This window comes from Scyliorhinus torazame, chromosome 7 (genome assembly GCF_047496885.1).
Source record: "Scyliorhinus torazame isolate Kashiwa2021f chromosome 7, sScyTor2.1, whole genome shotgun sequence".
In the NCBI taxonomy this organism is placed as follows: Eukaryota; Metazoa; Chordata; class Chondrichthyes; order Carcharhiniformes; family Scyliorhinidae; genus Scyliorhinus; species Scyliorhinus torazame.
This window is the reverse complement of record NC_092713.1, coordinates 127,808,869-127,822,454: the sequence shown is the minus strand read 5'-3', so window position 1 is coordinate 127,822,454 and position 13,586 is coordinate 127,808,869. Positions and strand designations below refer to the sequence as shown.

The 13,586-nt window shown below is 50.5% G+C and overlaps 1 protein-coding gene across 1 annotated transcript in view; it reads right to left on the bottom strand.

The window, feature by feature from the left end:
* Positions 1-3,659, bottom strand: part of kcnt2a (potassium channel, subfamily T, member 2a) — a 939,304-nt gene extending 935,645 nt beyond the window's left edge. Inside the window, exons 1-2 of the mRNA XM_072512908.1 lie at positions 3,646-3,659; positions 3,431-3,562 (exon numbers count right to left, since the gene is read on the bottom strand). Coding sequence (XP_072369009.1) covers positions 3,431-3,562; positions 3,646-3,659 — 146 coding nt within the window. The remainder of the gene's footprint in view (positions 1-3,430; positions 3,563-3,645) is intronic.
* Positions 3,660-13,586: the final 9,927 nt, after the last annotated feature.

Sequence of the window (13,586 nt, the reverse complement as noted above, 5' to 3'; positions counted from 1 at the left end):
GCCTCCACTTGTGTGAATACTTGGTAAGCTGGTGTCTGAAGCAGATCTGAATCGTGTGGATTCATTTGGATTGCCAAGGTACCCTTATGGAGTAATTTTAATCATTTTATAAATAACTTGTGCGGCACCAGGGGCTGTGTGCTACCAGGGCAGTTTTCCCTCATACTATCCTCCAGTTTTAGAATCTCCCCTACCAAGATGGCTACAGGCAGCCACATGCCAGACTGATGAGGAATCAGTACAATGCGAATCAGCTGTGCAGCCTGATCAGCCTACATAAGCAGAGTCCTGCATAATACTCACTGGGTGAAGGAGAGGAGGCTGCCTTGGAGAATGGAGGGGCTTGCTGTGTGCAGAACTTTGTGTAAAGTTCGGATCAAGAAAGAGCTGGGTATTTATTTCCTTTTTTTGTTTTGGTGAGTGTAAGTAAACATTCACTTTTATATTGTATCTGGTCAACTATGAGTTATTGAACTGAAAGAACTCCACCCCACATATTGTAATGGCCAGCCCCTGGCATCATCACAAATTTCAACAAAGTGCTTAGCTCAGAAACAGCCTTTTGGCCAGCCTGGTAGCTGTCACACACATTCTAGGGGTAGTGGGCCTGACTTCCAATCGAGCCTTACCCTACCCCTGGACTGAAAGTCCATTGTTCTAGGCATCTTTTTCCCAGGTCAGATTGATGAAGCAGGGAAATGTCCTTCTCTGTGCTCCTGACCTGGAAACAAAAATCCAGGCCTTTGTTTCCCTCCACAGATGCAGGCAGACTTGTTGAGTATTTACAGCATTTTATGGCTGTATTTCTGCAGTATTGCTACCTGGATAAGATTACACAAAAATTGCTCCTTCCCAGTCATGGATGATTAATTTTGACCACCCGACTCCTGGAAAAACAACCAACTCTCCAAGAGGTCTACAGCACAGAAAAGGCCCTTCGACCCATTGCATCTGCTCTGGTCAAAAACAATCACCTAATGAGACTAATCCCATCAGACTCTATGTTAGATAAAGCCCAATACAGCCTATTCTCAGGAGCAGCCCAACCAAACACCATCATCAGTTAGAAATGCTGAAAAATCAACCATTAGTAAAACTGTTTCAGGACCATTCAAGTAGGAGCTGCCATCCCACTGTTAACCATAACCAAAACACCTGGCTTAGTCACTCTTCCAACTTCTTCCATCGGGCAGGGGATACAAAAGTCTGAGAACACGCATGGTCAGATTCAAAAACAGGTTCTTCCCCACCGTTACCAGACTCCCAAACGACCCTCTTATGGACTGACCTAATACTACACCCCTGTATGCTTCACCCGATGCCGGTGTCTATGTATTTACATTTTGTACCTTGTATTGCCCTATTATGTATTTTCTTTCTCTTATTTTATTTTCATGTACTAAATGATCTGTTTGAGCTGCTCGCAGACGAATACTTTTCACTGTACCTCGGTACACGTGACAATAAAGAAATCCAAACCAAAGGGAGGCAAGTCTGTGGAGTAACTACTTTGCACAAGTTCCCTGAGGCCCAATTGAAACAAGCAGTCAAGTGGTGATTGCCAATTGGGTGTCTTGTTGCAGCTCACTATTCAGGACCTTGGGCGGGATTCCCTGACCCCGTGCCGGGTCGGAGAACTTCCGGGGGCCGGCGTGAATCCCGCTCCCGCCGGCCGCCGAATTCCCTGGCACCGGAGATTCGGCGGAGGCGGGGATTCTCCGGCCCACGATGGGCCAAAGTCCCGCTGCTGTAATGCCGGCCCCGCCAGCGTGAATTAAACCATCTCCCTTACCAGCGAGACCAGGCGGTGCGAGCGGGCTCCGGGGTCCTGGGGGGGGGGGGGCGATCAGGCCCCGGGGGTGCCCCCACGGTGGCCTGGCCTGCGATCGGGGCCCACAGATCCGCGGGCGGGCCTGTGCCGTGGGGGCACTCTTTCCCCTCCGCATCAGCCATAGCCTCCGCGAGTCCCTTCGGCTCCGGCTGGCATGGCGCCAAAGGCCTTCCACGCCAGCCGGCGGGACGGCAACCACTCCAGCGCGGGCCTGGCCCCTAAAGGTGAGGGCTTGGTCCCGAAAGGTGCAGAGATGTCCGCACCTTTGGGGCGGCCCGACGCCGGAGTGGTTCACGTCACTCCATCCCGCCGGGACCCCCCCACCCCGCCGGGTATGGGAGAATCCCGCCCCTTATCAGAGACCATGCTCATCCACAGGTAGGTCCTGGGAGGGGAGCAAATGAAGAGTAGTTTGCTATTCAGCCTTTTTGAACATCTCTATTATTCAATTAGATCCAAGCTGATCTGAATCTTGTTAAATATGTTCCATTTCTGTGTGACTGATGTAAGAGCATTTTTTAATTCATTTTTATTACATCCTCTTAAAACAATCGCACAACTTACATAGACACCATTTACCAATCGTTGTTCCATATCCCTAACAGATAATACGTAGCAAACATCTTTGTTCGCCGTCTTAAAAAATTCCAATTGACCTCACACCTCATCAGGGAGCAAGTTCCAGCTTTCCATTACTTGTATAAAAAGTGTTTCCTGACTTCACTCCTGTATGGCTTAACTCTAAATTTTATGTCTTCTTATTCTGTATTTACCCACCTGAGAAAAAGGTTTCTTAGCGACCCTATTGAATCCCTTTAAAATTATATGACCTTGATTCCATCATCCCTCAACCTTCAAAACTCAAGAGTACGCAAACCCAAGGAAAGAGATTTAAGATGGTTGGCAGAGTGTCAAAGATGAACTGAGGAAACATGAGCGGGATTCTGGGGGGGGGGGGGCGTGATTCATGCGACGCCGGTCCACCGATTCTCCGGTGACCAGAGAGTCGGCGTGGCACCCCCAGCAATTCTCTGCATGCAATGGGCCGAGTGCCCGCCGAGCGGAACCTCGTCGTTCATGTTGCGGGGGCCGGCGGGGAGGAGGGGCATCCGACCCTGGGGGGCGGCATGGCCCGCTATCAGGGCCTACCGATTGTCAGACGGGCTTATCCTTGTGGGAGCCTGGTGGGGGCCTATGTTCCTCCATGCCGGGCCCACCTCTCCGCCATGACGCGTCGGGGCCAGCGCGGAGAAGGCAACACATGCGCATGCGCGAAGTCGCGCCGGCCGTAGCGCGCATGTGCAGACCTGCGGCGCCCATTCTGACGCCGGTATCGGCAGCTGGAGCAGCGTGAGGTCATCCAGTGCCATGCTGGCGCCCTGTGCCGCCGGGGTAAAATGCTCCGGCGTTTACGACGGCGTCAACATTTAGCCCAAGGATCAGAGAATCCCGCCCCATAGTTTCAAACAGGAGTTTGGAATGTATTCCCTGAACAGGTATTAGATGTAGATTTAATATTAACATTCCACGGAGAATTGGCAAAAATTATTTCCAGGGTTATGGCTATAGAGCAGATATGGAAATAATTAGCTTTCAAACGTATGCACCCAGGCCTCATCGATTTTAACCATGGTGACATTCCGGTAAATCTGCATTGTATCCCTATCAAAACCATTATTCATTGTTCGTTTGACTTTAACTAAATATTGAAACTGGAGTGATAACAGCTGGCTATAAAAAGAAAGCAGGACATTTTACCCAGAAGAGTAATTCGCTTCACACAGGAGATTATCTACCTGCAATGTCAACCTTACCTTCCTCTCTCCATGGTTATCACCCGATCTGCTGTTTCTAGCATTTTCTGTTTTAATTTAGGTTATTGCACATGTAGTATTTTGTTTGTTGGAAAAAATACAGGATGATATAGCACAGAAGGAAACCATTTGGTCCATTGTTCCTATGTCAACGCTTTGGTAGAGCTATCCAATTAATTCCACTCATCTGCTCTTTCCTCATAACCCTGTAAAGTTTTTTGCCAATTCTCTTTTGAATGTGAGCATTGAATCTGCTTCGAACACCTGTTCCGGCAATGCATTTTGAATCACAACTCCTGTTTAAAGATATATTTCCTCAGTTTGCCTCTGGCACTATTGCCAACCACCTAATTCTCTTTCCTTGAGTTACTAACTCTGCCCTGGAAATTTATTTTTCCTTATGACAATATCAAAACACTTCATGAAGTTGAGCACATCTATTACATTTCCTCCTAACCTACTCTGCTCTAGGGAGAGCAACCCCAACTTCTCTGATCTTTCAGTCCTTCGTGAAAATTTTTCTGCACACAGCTTAAGGCCTGGACACATCACTTCTCGGCCTTTTGGCTAAGATGAGCATGGGATCAGGTGTAATGCCTGGATCTGGTATGTCTCTCTTGTGGAGACTATGAATTGGGATTCAATTTGAATTGTTTTTTGGAGCAGGCAAGGAGCTGGACTCGGCGTTCGCCCCTATCCACACTCTGAGCTCTGGCTTTGTAACTCTGGTAAAGTAATGGATTTTTAAAAAGGCCTTGACACCTTTTCAAGTGTCAAACACAATATGCCAACTGAGAGCTGATCAGAGTTTTAGAAAAGTTTAGCATAACTTCTCGTTTTTCCTCCTTTAATAAAGGCAAAGATCCCATGGGTTGGACTTTACAGACCCCTGTGTTTTACGGCGATGGAGGTGGCTTGCCATTAGCCGCTGACAGGATCTTGGGTCCTGCCAATATCCATGGCATTTTACATGGCTCATCCTGCTCCCAGGGATGCCGAGGTGGGGGTTGCTTTCGGTGGGACCAGAAGATCCTGGCAATGGGAAAGGCCAGAAGGTTCTGCCCCATGTTTTTTAATAGCTTGCTTGTCTTGCCACCTTCAAAGGATTTGTGGACGTACACCCTAGCTCTCCCTATTCCACACCGTTCTCCCCTCCCCCATGCCCCCCCCCCCCCCCCCCCCCGCTGCCGCCCCACCAACTATAAATTTGCATCATTTGATTCCTGCTGTATGTTCTATTTCTTCCGACTAAACTGTATCACTTCACAATTCTCTGAATTAGATTTCACTGGTCATTTGTCTTTCTATTTCGTCAGTCTATGGGCTGGATTCTTCCACCCCGCCCACTGCAAGAACACTATGGGCGAGACGCAGACAATGGAGAAGTCCATTGAATTCGGGCAGGATTCTCTGGTCGCCGGGCAGACGTGGCCAGAGAATCCTGCCCAGAGTCTTTGTGAAGTCTATTGCAATCCTCCTCACTGTATTACTTTTCAGAGTTTCATCTCTTCTTCAAGCGTTGACATTATACTCTCCATACCCATGTCACAGGCATTAATATATATCAAAAAGAGTAGGGAGGTCCAACTATCTATATCTGAGGAACACCACTGTACACCTCCTTCCAGGCTGAAAACAACTGTTCACTACTTTCTGTTTCCTGCCCCTCAGTTAATTCTGTATCCATGTTGCCACACTCTCTTTAATGCTAATTTAATTCTGCTAATAAATCTATTATGTAGTACATTTTTAAAAGATGTCTGAAAGTCCCTATACACTACATCAACTACACTACCCTCATCACCCTCTCCATTACATCATTAATGAAATCAATCAAGTTAGTCAAACACAATTTGGCTTTAACAAATTGTAGCGCACAATGACTTACGAGAGAGACGAGTAGTGATGAAGTCGATGAGGCTTTATTAAGCGAGACTTGTCCCCAGCAGTTCAGCAACAGAATGAAGCGGCGGGGAGAAGCTCGGGTTCTTATACTCCGCCTTCAGGGGAGCCAGGAGTCAACAGCCAACCAGGACCCGGGATCTGTCAGCCAATAGCATCACGGCTTCACAGTCCCACATGACCCCTAATACATACCACCACATTCACCCTTGTTAAAAAGGAACCCGGCGGGGTGGTGGTTCGCATGGTGGTAGGGGTTTACAAGGCTGGTCCTGGGAGGAAAATTTTGGGCATGTTACTCCAGTTTTAGCCCTACACTGGGCTATGTACAAAGTTTGTGAAACTATTTACAATATTAGTAAGAGAATTTTTTTTTTTTGTTACAATCAAACAACATTCTTGGTGTCACGCCGATGCCACGAGTCGAGCAGGCGGTCTGGTCTTCCTCGTCGATCGCCTCAGCCCCGGTGGTGGTGCAGGTGCTTGTTCAGGCGTTGTCGTCTCCGGGAGCATTTCGGTGTTCGTTCCTGTTTCACTCCTGGGCGGGCACGGGAGGAGGACCGATCCTCCCGGGAAGGGGGCGGTCACGGGGTGCGCCAGTGGTAGGGAGGGGATGATCGGTGTCGGGGGGGTGTGTGTGTTGCCGGCGGGCGCCAGGTCCCGCAGGGAGACCGTGTCCTGTCGGCCGTCGGGGTACGCCACGTAGGCGTACTGCGGGTTCGCGTGGAGAAGGTGAACCCTCTCGACCAACGGGTCCGATTTGTGCGCCCGCACATGTTTCCGGAGCAAGTTGGGTCCTTGGGCCGCCAGCCAGGTCGGCAGCGACGTTCCGGAGGAGGACTTCCTGGGGAAGACAAGGATGCGCTCATGAGGCGTTTGGTTAGTGGTGGTACACAGCAGCGACTGGATGGAGTGGAGAGCATCCGGGAGGACCTCCTGCCACCGGGAAACTGGGAGATCCCTGGACCGTAGGGCCAGTAGGACGGTCTTCCAGACCGTGCCGTTCTCCCTCTCTACTTGCCCGTTCCCCCCGGGAGTTGTAGCTGGTTGTCCTGCTCGAGGCTATGCCCTAGCTGAGCAGGAACTGGCGCAGCTCGTCACTCATGAAGGAGGACCCCCTGTCGCTATGGATATATGCGGGGCAACTAAACAGTGTGAATATGGTGCCGAGGGCTTTAATGACTGTGGCCGCTGTCATGTCGGGGCAGGGGATGGGGAAGGGGAAACGGGAGTACTCGTCCACCACGTTCAGGAAGTATGCGTTGCGGTCGGTGGAGGGGAGGGGCCCTTTGAAATCCAGACTGAGGCGTTCAAAGGGGCGGGAAGCCTTGATCAGGTGCGCTCTATCCGGCCTGAAAAAGTGCGGTTTGCACTCCGCGCAGATGTGGCAGTTCCTGATGACTGTACGGACCTCCTCCACAGAGTAGGGGAGGTTGCGGGACTTTATGAAATGGTAGAACCGAGTGACCCCCGGGTGGCAGAGGTCCTCGTGGAGGGCTTGGAGACGGTCTATTTGTGCGTTGGCACATGTGCCGCGGGATAGGACATCGGACGGCTCGTTCAGCTTTCCGGGATGGTACAAGATCTCGTAGTTGAAGATGGAGAGCTCGATCCTCCACCTTAAGATCTTGTCATTTTTAATTTTGCCCCGCTGTGCATTATCGAACATGAAGGCTACCGACCGTTGGTCGGTGAGGAGAGTGAATCTCCTGCCGGCCAGGTAATGCCTCCAATGTCGCACAGCTTCCACTATGGCTTGGGCTTCCTTTTCCACTGAGGAGTGGCGGATTTCTGAGGCGTGGAGGGTTCGGGAGAAAAAGGCCACGGGTCTGCCCGCTTGGTTAAGGGTGGCCGCCAGAGCTACGTCGGATGCGTCGCTCTCGACCTGGAAGGGGAGGGACTCGTCAATGGCGCGCATCGTGGCCTTTGCGATATCCGCTTTGATGCGGCTGAAGGCCTGGCGAGCCTCTGTCGACAGGGGGAAGGTAGTGGTCTGTATTAGCGGGCGGGCCTTGCCTGCATACTGGGGGACCCACTGGGCGTAATATGAAAAGAACCCCAGGCAACGTTTCAGGGCTTTGGAGCAGTGGGGAAGGGGAAATTCCATAAGGGGGCGCATGCGTTCGGGGTCGGGGCCTATTATCCCATTGCGCACTACGTACCCCAGGATGGCCAACCGGTTTGTGCTAAAAACGCACTTTTCCTCGTTGTATGCGAGGTTCAAGGCGTTAGCGGTCTGGAGGAATTTTTGGAGGTTGGCGTCGTGGTCCTGCTGATCGTGGCCGCAGATGGTTACGTTGTCGAGATACGGGAACATGGCCTGCAACCCGTGCTGGTCAACCATTCGGTCCATCTCCCGTTGGAAGACTGAGACCCCTTTCGTGACACCAAATGGGACCCTTAGGAAGTGGTATAGACGCCCATCTGCCTCGAAGGCTGTGTACTTGCGGTTACCTGGGCGGATGGGGAGCTGGTGGTAGACGGACTTGAGGTCCACGGTGGAGAAAACCTTATACTGGGCAATCCGATTTTCCATGTCGGATATGCGGGGGAGAGGGTACGCATCTAGCTGTGTGTACCTGTTGATGGTCTGGCTATAGTCTATGACCATCCTTTGCTTCTCCCCGGTCTTTACTACTACCACCTGGGCTCTCGAGGGACTATTGCTCGCCTGGATTATGCCTTCCTTCAGCAACCGCTGGACTTCAGACCGAATAAATATCCGGTCCTGGGCGCTGTACCGTCTGCTCCTAGTGGCGACGGGTTTGCAATCCGGGGTGAGGTTTGCAAACAAGGACGGCGGTTCAACCTTGAGAGTTGCGAGGCCGCAGATAGTGAGTGGGGGTATTGGGCCGCCGAATTGAAATGTTAGGCTCTGCAGGTTACACTGGAAATCTAATCCCAGTAATGTGGGCGAGCAGAGTTGGGGAAGGACGTAGAGCCTGTAGTTTTTAAACTCCCTCCCTTGCACCGTCAGGTTCACGATGCAGAACCCTTTGATCTCTACGGAGTGGGATCCTGCAGCTAGGGAAATCTTTTGCGTACTTGGATGGATGGTCAGAAAACAGTGTCTTACCGTGTCTGGGTCAATGAAACTTTCGGTGCTCCCGGAGTCGATCAAGCATGATGTCTCGTGTCCATTGATCAGCACCGTTGTTGTCGTCGTCTGGAGCGTCCGGGGCCGTGATTGATCCAGAGTTACCGAAGCTAGTCGTGGTCGTAGTGTCGCGGCGTCTTCTTCGGACCCCGTGGAGCCGTCGATGCTGGGGTCCTTTGTTGTCATCCAAGATGGCGGCGTCCATGAATCACACGCGGCCGGGGGTGGACAAAATGGCCGCCCCCATGGATCGCACGTGGTCGGGGGTGGACAAAATGGCCGCCCCCATGAATCGCACGTGGCTGGGGGGGTCACAAGATGGCAGCGCCCATCCTCCCCTTGTGGTGCCCGGGACCCAAAATGGCGGCGCCTGCGGGTCGCACATGGGGCGCTGGGGGGGGTTGGGCAGCGTTTGGGCTACGCTGGGCTCGTTCTTCTCCGGGGATTGCGGCGACCCCCCGGGACCGGCACACAGCCGCGTAATGGCCCTTCTTGCCGCAGCTTTTACAAATAGATGCGCGGGCCGGGCAACGCTGCTGGGGGTGTTTCGCTTGCCCGCAGAAATAGCAGCGGGCCCCCCCGGGATGGTCTGGCGCTTTAACCGCGCAAGCCTGTGAGGGAGGGGGGGGTGTTTGTCGCGACAAGGGTCCACGGAACCCAAGGGGCTGCCGTGCGGGCGTTTTGCGAGGCCATATCTAGGGAAGCTGCAATGGCCCGTGCCTCTGAGAGTCCTAGCGACTCTCTTTCTAAAAGTCTTTGGCGGATTTGGGGAGAGTTCATACCTGCCACAAACGCATCGCGAATTAGCATGTTCGTGTGTTCGATCGCGTTCACCGGCGGGCAGCTGCAGCCCCGTCCCAAAATTAGCAGCGCGGCGTAGAATTCTTCTAGCGATTCTCCGGGACTTTGCCGTCTCGTTGCGAGTTGGTAGCGCGCGTAGACCTGGTTCACGGGGCGAATGTAGATGCTCTTCAGTAATGCGAGCGCCGTCGGGACATCCTCTGTATCTTCTATGAGAGGGTAAATTTCCGGGCTTACCCTCGAATGCAGGACCTGCATTTTCTGGTCTTCTGTGATCCGGCCGGGGGCCGTTCGGAGGTAGTCTTCAAAACATGCTTGCCAGTGTTTAAATACTGCTGCCGAGTTCGCTGCGTGGGGGCTGATCCGCAGGCATTCCGGGGCGATCCGGAGCTCCATAGTCCTTTAAGCTCGCTTAATAAATTGTAGCGCACAATGACTTACGAGAGAGACGAGTAGTGATGAAGTCGATGAGGCTTTATTAAGCGAGACTTGTCCCCAGCAGTTCAGCAACAGAATGAAGCGGCGGGGAGAAGCTCGGGTTCTTATACTCCGCCTTCAGGGCGGAGCCAGGAGTCAACAGCCAACCAGGACCCGGGATCTGTCAGCCAATAGCATCACGGCTTCACAGTCCCACATGACCCCTAATACATACCACCACACAAATCTGCACTGAATCTAATTTATAAGCTCAATTTTCTGAATCAGCCCGCAGCCGCCACTCCGAGTACCCGCCGGGTGGAACCATGTTAGAACCACGCCGGTGGGAACTCGGCCAGTTGCCGGCAGAGAATCGCCGCGGGGGCCTTTTTCAATGGCCCCTGACCAGCGCCGCATCGACCGCGCACACATGATTGGTGGCGATTCTCCAGTGGCCGGAGAATCGCGGGAGCGGCGCGCACTGGATTTTTGTGTCGACGCCCATTCTCTACCCCCACGTTGAGCGCGATTTCAGCACAGAGGCTTGGAGAATCCCACCCAGGGTGTGCAATCTTCCAACCCCTGGCATCATGCATATATCCAAGGAAGATTAGAAGATTGTGACCACACGCTCTGAAATTTCCATCCTTTCTTCCTTCAGTAACCTAGGATAATCCTTTCTGGGCCAGCTGACTTCTACTTTGAGAATCATCAACGTTTTAAATACATTCTCTGTATTTTTTTATCTGAACTGTGCAGCATCTTTTCTTTAATGAAGCCAACAACAACTTGAATTTATATAGTGCCTTTAATGTAATGAAATATCCCAAAGCATTTTGCAGGTGCATTAAAAAGCCAAGTGTGGCAATGAGCCACATAAAGAGGCATAAGGTCAGAAGACCAAAAGATTGACCAGAGCCAATGTAGCAGAGGGGTGCTAGGTCACGGGACCTACTGTAAGTTACGACATGGCTGACCTCAAGTTTGCAGAGGGTAGAATCTGAGACACCGGAGTGTTTTGAAGTTAACAAAGGCATGAATGATTTTTTTTTCAGCAGATGAGTAAGACGGGGAACTGTCAAGAAATGTTACTGAGATAGAAATAGGAGGAGTTACTGGGATCAGAAGCTCATCTTGGGATTTAAATATGACAGCCCGTGGCAAACAAATTGGCTTAATCTCAGGCTGTTGCTCGGGAGAGGGATGCAGTTGGTAGTTGGGGAATGGAGTTTGGATTAGGGCCAAAAATAATGGCTTTAGTCTTCCGAATATTCAATTGGAGGACATTTCTGCTCAGTCAGTACCAGATGTTGGGTATAAGCAGTCAGATCAAAAAACTAACCCCGAGCGGGCAGAGAAGCCATTGCAAGTGATTTCCTGGCTACGATTAGGCAATCCAGAATGGAACCAGGCAAAAGCACTCCCACCCAGCTGGGCAACAGTGGAAATGCACTGGAGGAGGAAATGCACTTGAAGTCAACTGTGTCAAGGACTACTGGTCAGTTGGGAAGGCCGAAGAGGGAAAGTTTACCTTTGCCACAATGACATTTATGATTTGGATAGGATCCATTTGGTACTATAGCAGGGCAGAAACCTGATTGAAGGGGTTCAAACTTGAAATTCCAGGAAAAATGGGAACGGATTTGGGACTGACAAGATGTTCAAGGAGTCAAAGGTTTGTGTTCTGAGAGGGGTGATAATTGCAGATTTATAGGAGAGCGGAACAATACTGAAGAGAGAGAGAACCATTTATAATAATGGCAAACATGGGGGTCGTGAGGAGGGGGGTTAAGTGGGACGACCAACAGTTTTGTGGGAATAAGAGCAAGGGAAGAGGATGTGAGTCTGAAGGTCAAGATAAGCTCACAGACATCATGAGAGGAGGTAGGGTAAGTAGCCACCTAAATTGGCCAACTCCCGATTTAAAATGGCGAACGGCAAAGGCTGATGGGAAAGTCAGCCAACACAGGCAGAAACCAGCAGGTGCAGGTTTGCTGTGTATTTAACTCTGCAAAAGCCCAGACAGCATCGATACCAGTGACCATCAGCATAACAATGTAGCAGCCATCTACATACTGATGAGCAATCCCTGGGAACAATAGCAACATTTGGGACACTCAAAACTAAGCCAGACTCCCCGGCGCCAGCAGAAGCCAACACAAAAGAGGTTAACGAACACCTCAAGACCGCCCATCGATCAGGGAACCACTCCAGTATTGGAGAAATCGAACCAAGCGATTGGAACAAAGTCCAATCACCTAGAACCAGGTACATGGTCCGCCCCGAAAGGCAGGAAGCCCCTGGGGACTATAAGAGTTAAGCCCCAAGTTCAAATCGCTCTCTTCGTCCTGCCTGGGTCACCCAGCAACGCGAACCAACCTTGACCGTGACCGGTGCAGTGACCACCGAAAGAAGTAAGTCTTAATTCAACGCTCGCTACGAGATAGGCGCTCTTGGCTACCAATCTGTACCAACTTCGAATCCCGCAGTCTCAGAACCCGAACGAAAGGCCATTTGTTCCCTTGACCTGGTGGGCCAGTCCGAAGTTAAGTATAGGCCTGTTAGTTGTAGAAGTAGCTTAGACGTAGCATTTGTGCATGAGTAGCGATTACTGTGTATAATAAATGTGCTTTGATTTGAATCTTACTAATCGGTGTATTGAGTTATTGATCATTACTTGGACTTGAACCTCGTGGCGGTATCATAAAGTTACCTGGCGACTCGAGAGCAAAGGTAATAAAACAGAGCAATTGAACCAACCGGAAAGTTAGCAACAGGTAGAAGCCAGGATTTTGAAGGTGCAGTTGTAAGTGAATTGGGGGATCGCTTTTTTCCAAAGATGGATATGGAAGGCAATTGAGTTTGTTTTGTGAGGGGGAGGGGAGGGCGGGGGGGGAACTACCCTTTTATGTGTTATTAAAAAATGATTTGTGCTCCCTTTCGTTAGTTGATGTTCTCATACAGGCCCTTCTCTTTGTCCCACTAATTCTCTTTCTCAGGTCTCGTCTGTTCTTTTTATACATATCTCAGTTTACTATACAATGAACCTTACAGCTGTTACAAGTCCTCTTTTTCTATTACATTTTAACCTCTATATTTTCAGTCATCCAGGTAGTTCTAGCTTTGGATGCCCTTCCTTTCTCCCCCCTCCCCCCCCCCCCCCCCCCCCCCCGCCCCCATGCTCTTTGAAAGCCTCCTATTGTTCAATCACTATTTTGCGCAACATATTCTTGAACCAATCTACCTGGGAACAATTTTTGTTCTTTTTTTCTAAATTCATTTATGGGCTGTGTTCCCTTATTTCCCCTTTTGTTATTTTCATTGTGCTTGTGGATGATTAAAGGCCATCTATCGTTACGTCAGGCAGCAGACGGACGGAGGACTTCATAAAGGTACAACATTGTACAGCGATGATGTCCAGTGACCTCAGGCACGCAGTGTTGTGGCCTGATCATTCGTCCGTCTGTCCATCCGTCCATCTATTTCTCTCTCTCTCTCTCTCTCTCTTTCTTTCTCCATAAACGCCAGCGAGGCTGTGAGTTGATGTATTTCTGAACCAACACAGACCTGAATGAATCTACTGTGAACAGAAAGCAAATTTTGAAGACGATAAAGGTACTAGAAACAACCGTATGAAACAAAGATTTTATCTTTTGACTTTCATCCTTACAATCTCAGAGAGGGGTGAAATTATATGTGTGTGTGTATACATAGAGGATTGGGG